General features: G+C 37.7%; 1 protein-coding gene across 3 annotated transcripts in view; it reads right to left on the bottom strand.

Moving 5' to 3' along the window:
* The window catches only part of MAP3K4 (mitogen-activated protein kinase kinase kinase 4), a 102979-nt gene that overhangs the window by 52964 nt on the left and 36367 nt on the right, over positions 1-13648 (bottom strand). For all 3 annotated transcript variants that reach the window (XM_074368039.1, XM_074368040.1, XM_074368041.1), the window contains exon 3: positions 6812-8172. In XM_074368039.1, coding sequence (XP_074224140.1) covers positions 6812-8172 — 1361 coding nt within the window. The remainder of the gene's footprint in view (positions 1-6811; positions 8173-13648) is intronic.

The following is a 13648-nucleotide window of genomic DNA, read 5'->3' on the forward strand; positions in this document are numbered from 1 at the left end:
GGATTAAGAGGTATAAACTATTCCGTATAAAATAAGCCACAAGGGTATAGTGCACAACATGGGGCATAAAGGCAAGATTTTATAATAACTATAAATGAAGTAGAACCTTTAAAAATTGTGAATCGCTATATTGCACACTTGTAACAAACAATATTGTACATCAACTATGCGTCAATTAAAAAAAATAACTCCCTCCATATGGCATAAATAAATAAACAAGTTGGGGTGGCTTTTTAAAAAAGTTTTGTGTAACTTTACTAATGAAATCAGACAAGTGATAATTAGAGCAAATCAAAAAATTAATTGTGACAATTGTGTTAATAAACACTGACCTTGAAGGCAGGGATAGGGGAGACTGTAGCCTACTTAGTGTTTCCAGTGGACTGACTCACAACTGCACTGGTGATCATCTGGTTTCATAAAAGGACGTTGGAGATTAAAAATGGCAGTGCTCATGTCCTACCTCGAGAGATTCTGATTTGCCTTGTATCCAAGAAGGGCACAGGTATGTGCATTTTTAAAAGCTCCCTGGGTAATGCTGATGTGCAGCCAGGTTTGGACACCATTCACACAATTTAAAGGCTGGTATCCCCTGAATCCTGGGTTTGAATCCCCCCAACAATCTATAGCTTCTGTAACTTGGGGCAACTGACCTACTCTCCTTACTGGAAAATACAGAAATAGCGACACCACTTCATTTGGTTGTTGCATGTAGCGCGCAGTAATAAGACTCAATAAATGGTAGCCGTTATTATACATATCCTAGTTTCTACATGCTTTGAATATTCTGAATATAAAAGGCAGTCTCTTCAGGGTTTCTTGTGCCTATAGGAAAAAATAGCATGATTATTGTTAGATCCAAAGACAAACAATATTTCATTGGCCACTAACCTTACAATAATTACATGATCATTCCTAATTTAAAAAAAGTTATTAATAAACTAACCAAAAATCTTCCTAGATTTTGGAGTAACACGCATGGTAATATACAAAGTCAAATAGCTAATTTTTTTGTATACTACGTTAAAATGTAATTTTTCATTTTATCTTTTGCATCTTCTGAAAATATATAGATTTCATAAGATAAAGCAAAAAGGAATAAACATAAAATAACCATATCACAATCAATGACTCAAATATTTTATGGGTATTTAACATTGCAAATGCACAAAACCCAAAGAACTATACAACACCAAGAGTGAACTTCACAGTATGCAAATTTTAAAAATGTCAGTTAGGGCACCAGGGAACCCCAGGAGGGAACACAGACTGAGACAAATGAATTAGCTATTTTACAAATGAATCCTATAACCTCACTGAAGAAGGTGGAGGAAAAGGTGCTGTCCTAACTTTGGAAAACTGTTCTGACTCTAAGGTTAAAGACAAAAGGTAATGTACTTAAAATTGAACACTGTACTCTAGTTGGTAAACTTAGTCCTCACAGGGGTACTGGTTAGCAATTCTGAAACTAGTTTACATGTCTACTAGGGCTGCACAAATATATAAATACGCTGCAGTAATGGGAGCCGCATTTCACACTGCAAGAGAAGTAAGTTACAAACAAAGGAGGAGGGCTAGGAGGAAACCAGTGGTGCTGGATTACAGCCAGAGACATCAGTATGTACTCAAGTTTATTTTTAACAGATAGACAAACAGGTAGAAAGAAAGACACAGAAGTATCCATACATGGGTTAGAAGACATACCTAGATTTTCTATCACCGAGAGGACCTAGAGGCAATGACACCCCAATAGTAACAAACGCATCCAGTGCCCACATCTTCATTTCTAAATACCAGTCTCCAATAAAAGGAACCAGAGCTCCTTCAAGAAACAGCTGATTTCAGGACTGGAACAGGGAAAATGCAAGATGATGCCAAAAAGTAAAAAACTCCTGAAAAAGCAAACCAAAAGCAAAACCACACACACAAAACGATGGGGACATGTCAAAAGGATACAGAAGCCACCTGAAAGAGCTCCAGTGACTAAAGCAGGAACAATCTGAGCAACAAAATAAATAACAACAGTATTAGACTATAACCCAAAATTAAAAATAAACATTTATGAGTAATTTACATATGATTTTTATAAGCAGAAAACAATCTGGTTATACCTTGAATAACAATGAGCAACAAATGAACAAATGGCAAAAATATGTGTGGGTGGGGGAGGGGAGGGAGAAAGAGGGAGGTGGGGGAGGGAGATATAAATAGACATTTAATGTGATGCAGTGTGAACAAAGCTTTCAGTGTCGCCTATCTTCTTCCCCATTTATTCATTCAATCACTTCTTTATGTCAGTATGGACACAGACTTCCAACTAATATATGTAGATACTCCCCACCCCTGGAGGTGGAGATTAATTCCCCTCCCCTTGACTGTGGGTTGCTCTTGGTGACTCACTTCCAAAGAACAGAGCACGGAAAGGGAAAACTGGTCACTTGTGGAGGAACCTGGCAGACACCGTACTAACCAGGTGGTGAAGGGTAACATCAGCAGTGACAGTAAAGCCATGAAGGAGCCCCAACCGTGCGCTATTCACACCCAAGCCCATTACTCCAGCCCATCATGAGAAAACATCCGACAAATCCAAAGGCAGGAACACTCCACAAGCTGTCCAGGTCGTGAAAAATACGGAGAAACTAGCACAGATCAGAGACTAGGAAGACATGTAGACTAAATGCAATGGAGTGTCCTTGACTGGATCCTGGAACAGATAAGGGACATTAGTGGAAAAACAAAAACCCAAGTAATATCTATAATTTAATCAACAGTATTTTGTACCAATGTTAGTATATTAATTTTGACAAACGTACCAGAGTTAAGTGAGATTAGAGGATGAAGAGCATATGAAAACTCTGTATAATCTTTGCAAGTTCCCCCAAAATTTAAAATTATTCCAAGATTACAAGTATATTTAAAAAAAAAAAAAGAATGCAATTGCATGGGGGTAGATTTGACACTAAGGATAAATCTTTTATATATGTTTACATGGTCTCTTGTTTTAATTTTTAAGTGAAGTGAACTGTAAATAATATAACAAAACTCACAGCACAGTAACTACTGGGAAGGACACCCAGAAACTGCTAGACTGAGATAACGCCTAATAATTTTTAAGGAAGGTTGGGAGGGCTTACTCTACAAGCAGGTTCTGATGAAGAAGGAGCTGGAATTGGGAGCTAGAAGATCTCTGTCATAAAGGGACACCAGCACATACTATCACGAAACAGCTATCGGATACAGTCGTGCCTAAGACTTGAGATCAGCCACACTTAGATTAGACAAATTGAGATTATAGCAAAGTGGGAGAAATAAGTAGGAACAACGAGATCCTGGGATACTCTAAATATTAAGAAAATAAGAAAATCAGGAACTAAATGAGTAAGCATGAAAAATAACTGCTAGGATCATCTCTGGGTCCAAAAACAAGGAGGAAAAAAAACGTTTTCCCTCACTTTTGACTTTTACATAATGTCCTTGCTTCCACGAATACAGCTTTGGCTGACATTGTTAGCTCAGTTACTAGGATTTTCGTAAGTATTTGATGGCCTGAGACTCTCATTTTAGCAGTTTCTCTAGATAAGTATTTTCGAGATCGAAATAATCATCTTACAAAGTGAACTTGGGAAACTAAACCCATTTGTTAGTCAGAGACTGTGTATGTAATTAGAAAACATGTTCTGAGAAAACGAATTCACAGAAGCTGGGGAGCTACAACGGTATCTAATTTTGAACAAACCATTAAGGCTATTTATGATACTCTTATTATTAAAACAAATTGCAAATAGCTTTTTTAGTATCACTAGTTATAACTTTTTAATTAAAAGATTTTAAAATGTAGTAATAACTTTTTAGAGGAAAACTGTTTTATAAAGCATGCTTACAAGCCAAGGGGAATTAAATATTAGATCATCTTATTTATAAACACAGGTTACAAGTAACCTAATAAGAAGTAAAAATATAAAGTCACAGACAAAAATCAAATATCATATTTCTTTCCTACAAAATCCTTCAACTAAATCCATTGCTATTGTCACATAAGCCATAAAAACTGTGCAAAATAGAAGATATGTATTGGGTACAATCTGCAGTACCAGTTGGTCAAGATGTTTTTAACAATTAAGAATGAAAATTTAATTGTCCTCAAACCTAAAAGGTTATCCGCTGCTTAAAATGTATGCCCTTAAAAATGCATGATTATTTGGCAAAGATCAAAAGGTAAAAATACATTTTAAAAATAAAAATAAAAACTTGTCTAGCCCATAGTGACTTATAGCTAGCTTCAAGGAAAAAAACTGTTGATAAAACTTCTAAGAAAAAAATAGTTTATATTTGACTTCTTTACCATTTTAGTATTTATACAGATATATTTTTAAGCCTTACAACAACCCTGTGAGGTAGGTAGGAAAGTATTATTTATACCTATTTTACAAATGCAAGACATAGAGTCAGAAAGATTAGTCATTTACAAAGTTATGTGGTGAGAAAGAAAGAGCCACATCGAGGAATGAAATCCAGTTATTTGACTTCAAAACAGTGGCTCTTTCCCGGACACATTTAATAAAAAGACTAGAACAAAGCAAATCCAGAAGGGGAGTGCACATATATCCATATATATAAACATACACTTCCCCTTATAGAAATTAGGTTCCTGAAATAGGAATGAAAATAAAGCCTTACTATCCCACTGAGTTAATTACAATTTGGAGGCTTATCTTTCATTAATATGGATTAATCTCCAATACAGAAGAATTTTAGCTCTTGGTTACTCTTTCATTATTTGACAAACACCATTTTACAAACCAAAATTTAAAACAAGAACTATTTCTGCACTTTTTTTTTTGGAAAAGCAATCTCAAATAATTCTAATAAACATCTTTAATTCACATACTTCATAAGCTTTGAATTTATATGCGTTTCTTTTTTTCTATAATAAGGATACATTTCTCATTCAGTTAAATCTCAACTGGTCGAACCTGAAGAACACAACTCTGACAGGATTTCAAAACTGTGAGTTCTACACTGCTAGGTAGTGGGCCCGTACTCAGTCTTCGTTTCACCCCAACACACCTAAGGGGCGCAAAGCGCTCCTGCTAGTGGCAACGACTCACTGCCAAAGGTGGTCCAAGGATGGGAAGGCAATTTGGGGGACGGCGCGTAAAGCAGTTTTAAGAAGCCCCGCCCCTCCGCCCCGTCACCCCCAGCCCTCACCACGAGCCCTTCTCTCCTACGAGAACCAATGAATCAAAGTTGAGACAATAATGCTAGAGCTTTTTCATTGATATTAGCTCAAAAACAGTGCTTTATAATAAAAATTAATCAGTCCTGGCTTGTCCACAGGTGTCCCTGAGGAGAACCACTTCAGCCAAAAGCCTAAACCAAAGTAAGTTACTTATCATCTGAAGCATATGTCAAATCTTTACTATGTATCTGGTTTTGCTCTACTGACTCTGAAACTTGCACTCTAAGAAATTCTTATCATAAAATAGTTATTCATGGACTACAAGGGAAAAAACTCATTTGCCCCAATAAAAAAAGTATATAAAAGATCATTCTCAGAGTCAAAATACTGCTTAAAGAAAATTCATTTTTTGAAATTTCTAATCAAAATAATACTCCAAGTAAACTAACCTCTTACCACTACAAAGTATTGATTCATTCTGTAAACACCTGGCTATATTATGTGAAGGCCTGACCCCTTCTCCTAAGGGATCTGACTAGCAAATTAAAAATAAAAATCTTGCAGATTAAGGTTCTCTTCTGATGTTTCCCATCTTAAAGAATAACTTCTGTTTTATCATCTGACTCCAAACTAAGCCAGACTGTGTAATAAACTGAAATTTTAAAAAATTAAAAGTATATACATACGTATGTGGATAGCTATTAAAATTCAGAATCACAGCCTAGCCCAGGCAATCAGGGATCTCAAAGATCTGGGTGCTTTTGCAACCTGCAAACCCACCACAACAGGAAACTGCTTTTATTCTTTTATTCTCAAGAAAAACATCCGACAATATGCCCCCTTCCAGTTTCACCACCCTTACCGGTAAAGAATTTCTGAGATACCAAGTGATCAAAACCAAATCTGTAATATGGACTATTCTGAAACCACTTCCTCTAGTAGGCATATTCCTCTCATAAAAATCTTCACTTATCAAAATACTCCATTTGATAATAATTAGTACTTCCCGTAAACTTCCACCATCTATGCTAATCACATTGCCCTTACCAGACAGTGTATACTTTCTGTCCTTTGATCATTCTTATGCTTCTCTGTAATTCACTTCTCTTTAAAATCCAGTGACCAAAACTGGATGTGCTACTCAAAAGCAAGCAAGCTACTGAAAAGACTAGAGGAAGAACTATATCCATGACCTTGGATGCCATACTCACTTAAAAATATTTTAGCATCATGTTGACTTTTTTACTGACTCATATTCAGCTTGTGGTCACCCATGATTGTGGCTTTCTTCCCTCTTTATTTATAACTAGACTGTCCTTCTCCATCCTATATTTAAACGGTTGGATTCTCTCCCTCCACCCACTTAATCCACTAAATTTCATAGTTTTCATAGATCCATTTCCCCATTTATCACAATACTTTATAGAAATGTTTAAATCTGCAATTTACAATGACTACCATTTATGCCTTAAAAATATCAAGACTATGAACACAATATTGTGAATCAACTATAACTCAATAAAAAAAAAAGCAAGACTATTGAAGTACATATATAACATAACATACATTGTAATTTACAAGTAACAGTAAACTAAGGACAAGATCAGACTACATGGCCTACCGGAAACCTACCTCCACTGGACGGTCGCTCTTTACCAGTGCTATACGTGCCCTTTGCAAGGAACCATCCATCAGCTTGTGAAGTCTCAAAATTAACTTTCTCAACCCCATCTGCTTCAGTGCTTTGTCTACAAACGGTCTATAAATAGAAGTCAGACAATGTCTACCAAAGCCTCCTTCTGTGCTGCAGTCTGGTGTCCCCCAGCCCAGAGAATCGTCCTCAGATTCAAGCCTCTCGAGCTTCTTAGTTATGCAGTCCTGTGACTGGCTGTTGAAACTGTTGTCAACAGGCTGCCTGGTTTCTGGTCCCCCTGGGTCAGAGCTGTGTTCTTCTTCACTCTCATCTGGACTACTTTCCAACTCTTTCAGTTCTCCTTCTGTGTCATCGCCCTCATCTTCTGGCTCGTTGCCTTTGGATGATCGCGGGGAAGGGATTTCAAACACTGGCCAGCCAATGTCTGATAAATTCTTGATGCCCAGAACAGTACCCATAATCCTTAGTTTCTGATTTAAGTCTTTTGTGATGTTTAACCACAAACAGAGTGCCTGCACCCTGTCCTGGAAGTCTTTTGCAGCATATTTTTCGTAGTCCTTTTGAAGAGCCTGCAATGATGGATAAAGTGCTTCTATGTACTCCAGCAGCTCCATTATCCGTTTTACCTGCTCAAATGACACCCGTTGGCGCTGGAGATGCTCATGGTATGTTGAGTAACCCACAACCTTTGTTCCATGAGGGGCTCTGCACTGCCCTTCTACTGAAGTACCATTAAAACTGGCTCCATTTCTAACAAAGGCAAAGCTCCCATAATTAACTTTGAAAGTAAGGATTTCATTGATAATGTCTGGGATGTCTTGGCGGGCTGTATATAAAAAGAGGTCCTGGTCGTTAATGGTCCGTCCCGCATGCCAGGCTTGTAGCTCTAACCAGATCAGTTCGTTAGATCGGTTAAACCAGAAAGCAGATGTATTTTCCTGTCCTCTTTGCTCCCTGTCCTTCTTCTTTGAGACTGAGGTAAGCTTAAGCAGAAGCCGCAGAGTTTCAAAAAATTTTAAGCGATCTGCTGGACAGTCTGTCCTAGAAGTCTGCCGGGCAGTCCTGGCTATGGGCATGGGCACAGACACTGGAAGCTTAGCGTTGCTGCAGCCCAGACTGAGGTAAGGCTTGTTGAGATCCACGTCTGGAATTGACTTCTTGGGCAAAGACCCAGCCACCGAGTCCAGCATGAAGGAGCACTGCACGTTCTTCTTATGGTCGCGCTCTGTCGTCCTGAGAGCCGCTCGGATCTTCTTCTGCTTGTAGCTGTATTCTTCCACATTCTCCACAGTTTTTCCAGTGTCTTTATGTGGAGGCTGGTTTGGTGCATTCATTTTCTCTATTAAAAAAAATAAACAGAACATTATGTTACTGTAAAATATGAAGCTATTCTCAATACTTTCAGTTAAGACTGATATTCACATGGACTTGTATTGTCAGGCTATTATTAAAGAAAATAATCATATCATATGCTGAAAATTAAAGGAATACACACACAAAAATATCTCTCTAAATTTTTTAAAAGAATTTACCCATTTTACCTGTTATATAATACTTGCTATATTCTCCACTACTAACCTGAAACCAGCTGTTTACCTCTCTACAACAAAGTGCAGTTATCCAGGTAGTCAAATCTTCACAAGTTATCACCTTACTCTTAAGAAGGGAGAATTAGTATGGCAGATCTGACAGAAACCTGATTTAGAAAACACATCTGATTTCTGCCTTTGCCATGAACTAAATGTATCAACTCAGCAAATCACTTAAATTTTCTCAGTCACTTTTCTCATTTATAAAATCAAGTAGATTGAGGAAAGAATCCTTAAGGCACCATAAAATCATTCTCATAAAACACTGAAACAGATGATAAGCAAAAATATTCACCTTAACTTGTTCTATTCCTTAATTTCTTCTTTGCCACAAACAAATGAGCAAAAACATGTTAAATTTAACATTAAGAAAACTGAAGACATATACACCAATTTTGTATAGTTTGCTAGTCTATCATACTGGCACATAAAAATCATTCAAAATTAATACGAAGAAAGTAAACATGACATTTTTCCTTCAAACAACCATAAAAAGTTCTGTTAACTTAATTCCCAAGCTTTGAAATTAACACACACCTGCCTTCCTGGCTGGCATTTCCGACGCTGCTCACAGCCCCTACCTTCCTGACACCCCTGCGTCCTCTGCTGTTCTAGACACAGCAGTCTGGGTTCTCGTCCACTTCCTAAGTCGCTCCTTTTCAAATCCCCCCCCCTACCCCAGGAACTTTGCTCAATCCATAAAAAGTTTATGTTTCTCAAGTTCTACCCTTAGATCTCTTCAGTCTCACTTTCGTCTCCCGGGGTGACCTTCTTCACCACCACTTCCTACACTGATAACGCCCAAACTACAGCACCATCCCAACCTCCTTCTGCACTCAAGGCAGAGTGAATACTTCGTTCAGTGAATCTAGGACTCACGTTTAGATTCTAATACCTCTGAAATTAGAATATGTTTTCTAATCAATGGTTGTTTGATAAGCCACTTTTAGGAAAATATTCACCAACATATTTCATCTACATTTTCCTTTATATATATGCGCAAGAGTAATAAATGGTTTTTAAAAATCTGTATTTAAATATCAAGAAGTGTAAGAGTTCCTTAAATAAATAAAAAGTAAAAATTCTAAGAACACACTGTGTCATCAATTGTAAGCATTTTTTCTTAGTATGTATTATATATGCCTTTAGATTTAATGAAACAGGGTATATTTATATGCTTACAGACTAATATACCCAAAATCAATTCACCAAAGAAAATTTAAATCAATTCACCTCCAAATCAATGGAAATTGATACATCACTAAAACAACATAATTTAAGCTTAAAATATACTTAAGCTCCACTCTTGCTACCATATTAAAAAATATACATATATATTTATCTATCAATAATATATTTGTGATGAAGAAAGGAAAACCTAAAAGTATTTTCTAACAATTGGTGACTAGATAGTCTCTATAAAATCGTAAGGGACCTGTCAGTTAAGGGAGATCTGAGATGCAAGAAGGTGCTGGAAGAAGATACACAGGAATCTTCCCAAGTCCTTTATACTCACTCTGACATGAGTAATAAACCTTTAATAATACTCAAAATCCCATTACTAATAGACAGGTTTGTTTGTTTAGCTTTCTATTAGTACTGAATCCCTTTGCAATTAACAAAAAGTCAAATACAGAGTTTCTGGAAAGGAGAATGGATCAAAAGTATATAGAATGTTTTATACAAACTTTAATTACAGTACTACAAAACTAGTTCATAATAACGTAAGACTAATGGAACATCTGAGCTCCCAAGTGTATAAATAAATTAAATGGTGTGAGTTCGTAGTACTGTTAAAGCAAACCTCCTAAGTAGTTACTTTTTCCTTTGTCCAATCACCAATAATTCCTGCCAAATTAGAAAAACATGAAAGGAAAAGAAACAAAAATGTATACTGAAAAAGAACCAAATGCAAACAAGTTCATTTGTTTAAATAAATGTAAGAAAATCAGCTGAATTCCCCACAATTCACACCTAGAAATGGCTCTTTAGAAAATGTATAAAATGTATTTTTATCAAGTCCTTGCAATTCTTATGTTCTTCCACACACGTATTGCCAAATTCAGAACACCTGCCTTCCTCGATCTCGCAAATGAGAAAGTAGAAACAAATATCTGCTCTTTCCTTTAAATGTGAGATGATTTTTAGAGCAATGATGTACTGGACTATCAAAGAATGTCAGCAATCTGAAGGCACTTAGAGATCTTCTAATTCAAGGTTCTCAAATTTCAGTAAACATTAAGAATCACTCAGGCAGCTACTCACCTGAGTCTGCCCATTCGCCTCTAAACAGCATCCTATCACTTAATAAATCCTCACTTTAAAAAAAAAAATCCACACTTTACTTCTTTGAGGAGAAAAAAAATAAATCACTCAGGTTCTTGCTAAAATGCAGATTCCTGGTCCCAGTCCCGGTCTCTCTGATTCAACCTGGCTAGAATGACACATTTTGGGAAACGTTACTTTATTCAATCCCCTCATTTGCGAGGTAAGGGCTTTACAGAAAGTGTCATACAGCTCACAAGAGCACTGTGATGAAGATTATGACAGAGCACGGACAGTCAGACAGATGGTAAACGGTAGGACAGGGATCTCAACCCGTGTTTGTGCCATCACACCACCTCTACATCTGTCAAAACTGCTCATAGGGCAGTTCTGACTGACCAAGGAAAACTTAAGATACTGAGAGCCACAAAAGACAGATTCCAGTGGGCTAAGTAATCTGTAGACACCATAAATAAGACCAAGTCCTTGACTGGGGGCCTTCAAGAATGGATTCAGCTTAAATAAGGGTAGCAAGGAAGGCAAGAGAATATTTTAAGCCAGAGAATAAAAGTATGAAAAGACACAAAGACATACAAGAAGAAAGTCTGGCTGGAATTAGTGAGTCTGCATGTATATGGGTAGCCTGGGAGTATAAATCAGAACCCTGAAAGTCAGGCTGAGCTTGGACTAAAGCGCTGCAATACAGAGTCCACTCTGGGCCACAATGAACGTTTCTCTAACTGCACAGATTGAATCTGACTTGTGAGTATTTCACAAGCTCAATTTTATAGCAGTTATACTTCTTCAAGGAAAAAAAAAAAACTTGCTAATCTCACTATTTGAGCAAAAAACAACACACATTTACTCACACACCCACACCTTGCAGTATTTGTCAATGACAGAGATTAACGTGTATGTACGTACAAATTCCAGTGTAACTATTTCTATCATCTGGCTACTGCAATATTACATTACTGCTGCAAAATAGAGCTGATAACGATTATAAAGGCAGATTCGCCCTAAAAAGTGCTTTGGTTTGGGTGTCTTGATCCTTATTTAACCTACTGACACTATGAGATGAACTGGATTTACTTCCTTCTGCCACATTAGAAAAAATTAAAACTTAAGGAGCAGATAGTTTGTCTCTTTCTTAAACCGCCTTAAAAAGAAACAGCTACACATGGGTAATTATTGTCCAAACTTACCAAAATTTTAATTGTTGTAATTTAGTAGTTATTTACCATTATCCAAAAATATGATCTTAAATAACCCCACAGCTAAATTCTGTTACTCATCAAAGTTTGAAATCAAGCCTGATCAGTGAGCTTATTCAAGAGCTAAACTCATACATTACATCAGTGAGGATGTCACATAGCTGGTATTTTTTAGGTAATAAAAAGCTAACTCTCTTTACCTAGATATCATAACATCGTTATATATTTATCACAGCTTCTAAAAGCAGAAGTTAATATTTTGAAAGCAAAAATATCTTTAACATTCCCAGGGAAACAAAATCAGGAAAATGGAAAACTCGAATGAAGTAGTTTTAAACACATCTAACTGGCAATTGTTTTAAAGTCCCTCAATACAAAGAAACACAACATCATGGGCGATGGTGACCTCACCTTTGTCCTACATCCCTAGGCTCCTCTGCTCAGTCCTCTCCCAAGCCGACAAACACCGACAATATTGATTTGAACTTCCCTGTCTTGCGCATACTCATATTATGCATGGAGATCACAATGGATGACACAGCAAGCCCTTCTGCAGAACTTCTTGAGTCTACTTGCAGGAAATTCTCTAAAGTCTACTCCCAAAAGTGTGTTTGCTTGGGTCAAGGATATAACTAATCTCAATTTGGCTGTGTTAACAAATCAGTTTCCCACGGGGATTGAGACAACTTACTCTCCCACCAGCCTTGTAGGAAAGCTGCCATCTCCTCATGTCTTTGCTAGTATTCGACACTGCTCACTGGGGGGTAGTAAGTGATGGAAAGAAAACCACAGGCCCTAAATGGGGTCACCTGCATGCTGAAAGCCCACGATGGCAAGCCTAGATTTCATACATTACCTAACTGCAGTTCCAATCTCTCCAAGAGAAGTAATCTTAGTCGAACAGTCTGGAATTTTGTGGTCAATACCAATAAAGTAATCTGTCAAGCAGGCCCTTTCTATGCCCCAGAGGAAGAGGTAATCTGCATGATGCAGTCCCTGCCATCCCCTACTTCATCCTCATAAAAAAGATGCCCTGGCCTAAAAACAGCCCTTCTTTCCTTTGGCTAACAGCTCCCTTCCCCACCTTTCTGCCTGTACAAAGCCCTACCGTTTCTGCACAGCCGCTCAGAGTGCCCTGCTAGCTGCGAGATGAGATGGTTCCTGATACATGAATAAAGCCCATTAAATCTTCAAATGTACTTGGCTGAATTTTGTTTTTTAACATAAGAAATATATTTGGGTTTTGTCTAGGTTCCTGGCACAGAGCTTCTAAAACCCTTGGAATTTCCTGACAGAAGTGTCTTTATTTATTCATAAGGAGCCCTTTTCAATCATACCAAAATTTATGCTAAAGAGGCAACTTAGGGTGGGGCCCCCAGACAGCCTCAGGATGGGCTGGTCAAGGAAAGAGCAAGATTAGAGCAGGAACTCTCAGCCCCACCCACCAACCAGACCTCCCAGGAAGAGGTGGGAGGTTGGGGGCGGGGTCTGCAGATTAATATCCATAAAAAGTCTGGAACAAGGAGATCTGATGAGTTTCTAAGCCAGGGAACACATCAAGGCACTAGGAGGATTGTGTTCTGGAGAGGGTGTGGAAGCTCCATGTCCCACACCTTGCCCTATGCATCTCTTCCTTTGGGCTGTTTCTGAGTCCTTTATCATAAACAGATAAGCATCAGTAAAGTGTGCTCCTGAGTTCTGTGAGCAGCTCTCTCATGGGACCCCTCAATGGATAGCCAGTTGGTCA

Source organism: Camelus bactrianus, chromosome 8 (genome assembly GCF_048773025.1).
Source record: "Camelus bactrianus isolate YW-2024 breed Bactrian camel chromosome 8, ASM4877302v1, whole genome shotgun sequence".
Lineage (NCBI taxonomy): Eukaryota > Metazoa > Chordata > Mammalia > Artiodactyla > Camelidae > Camelus > Camelus bactrianus.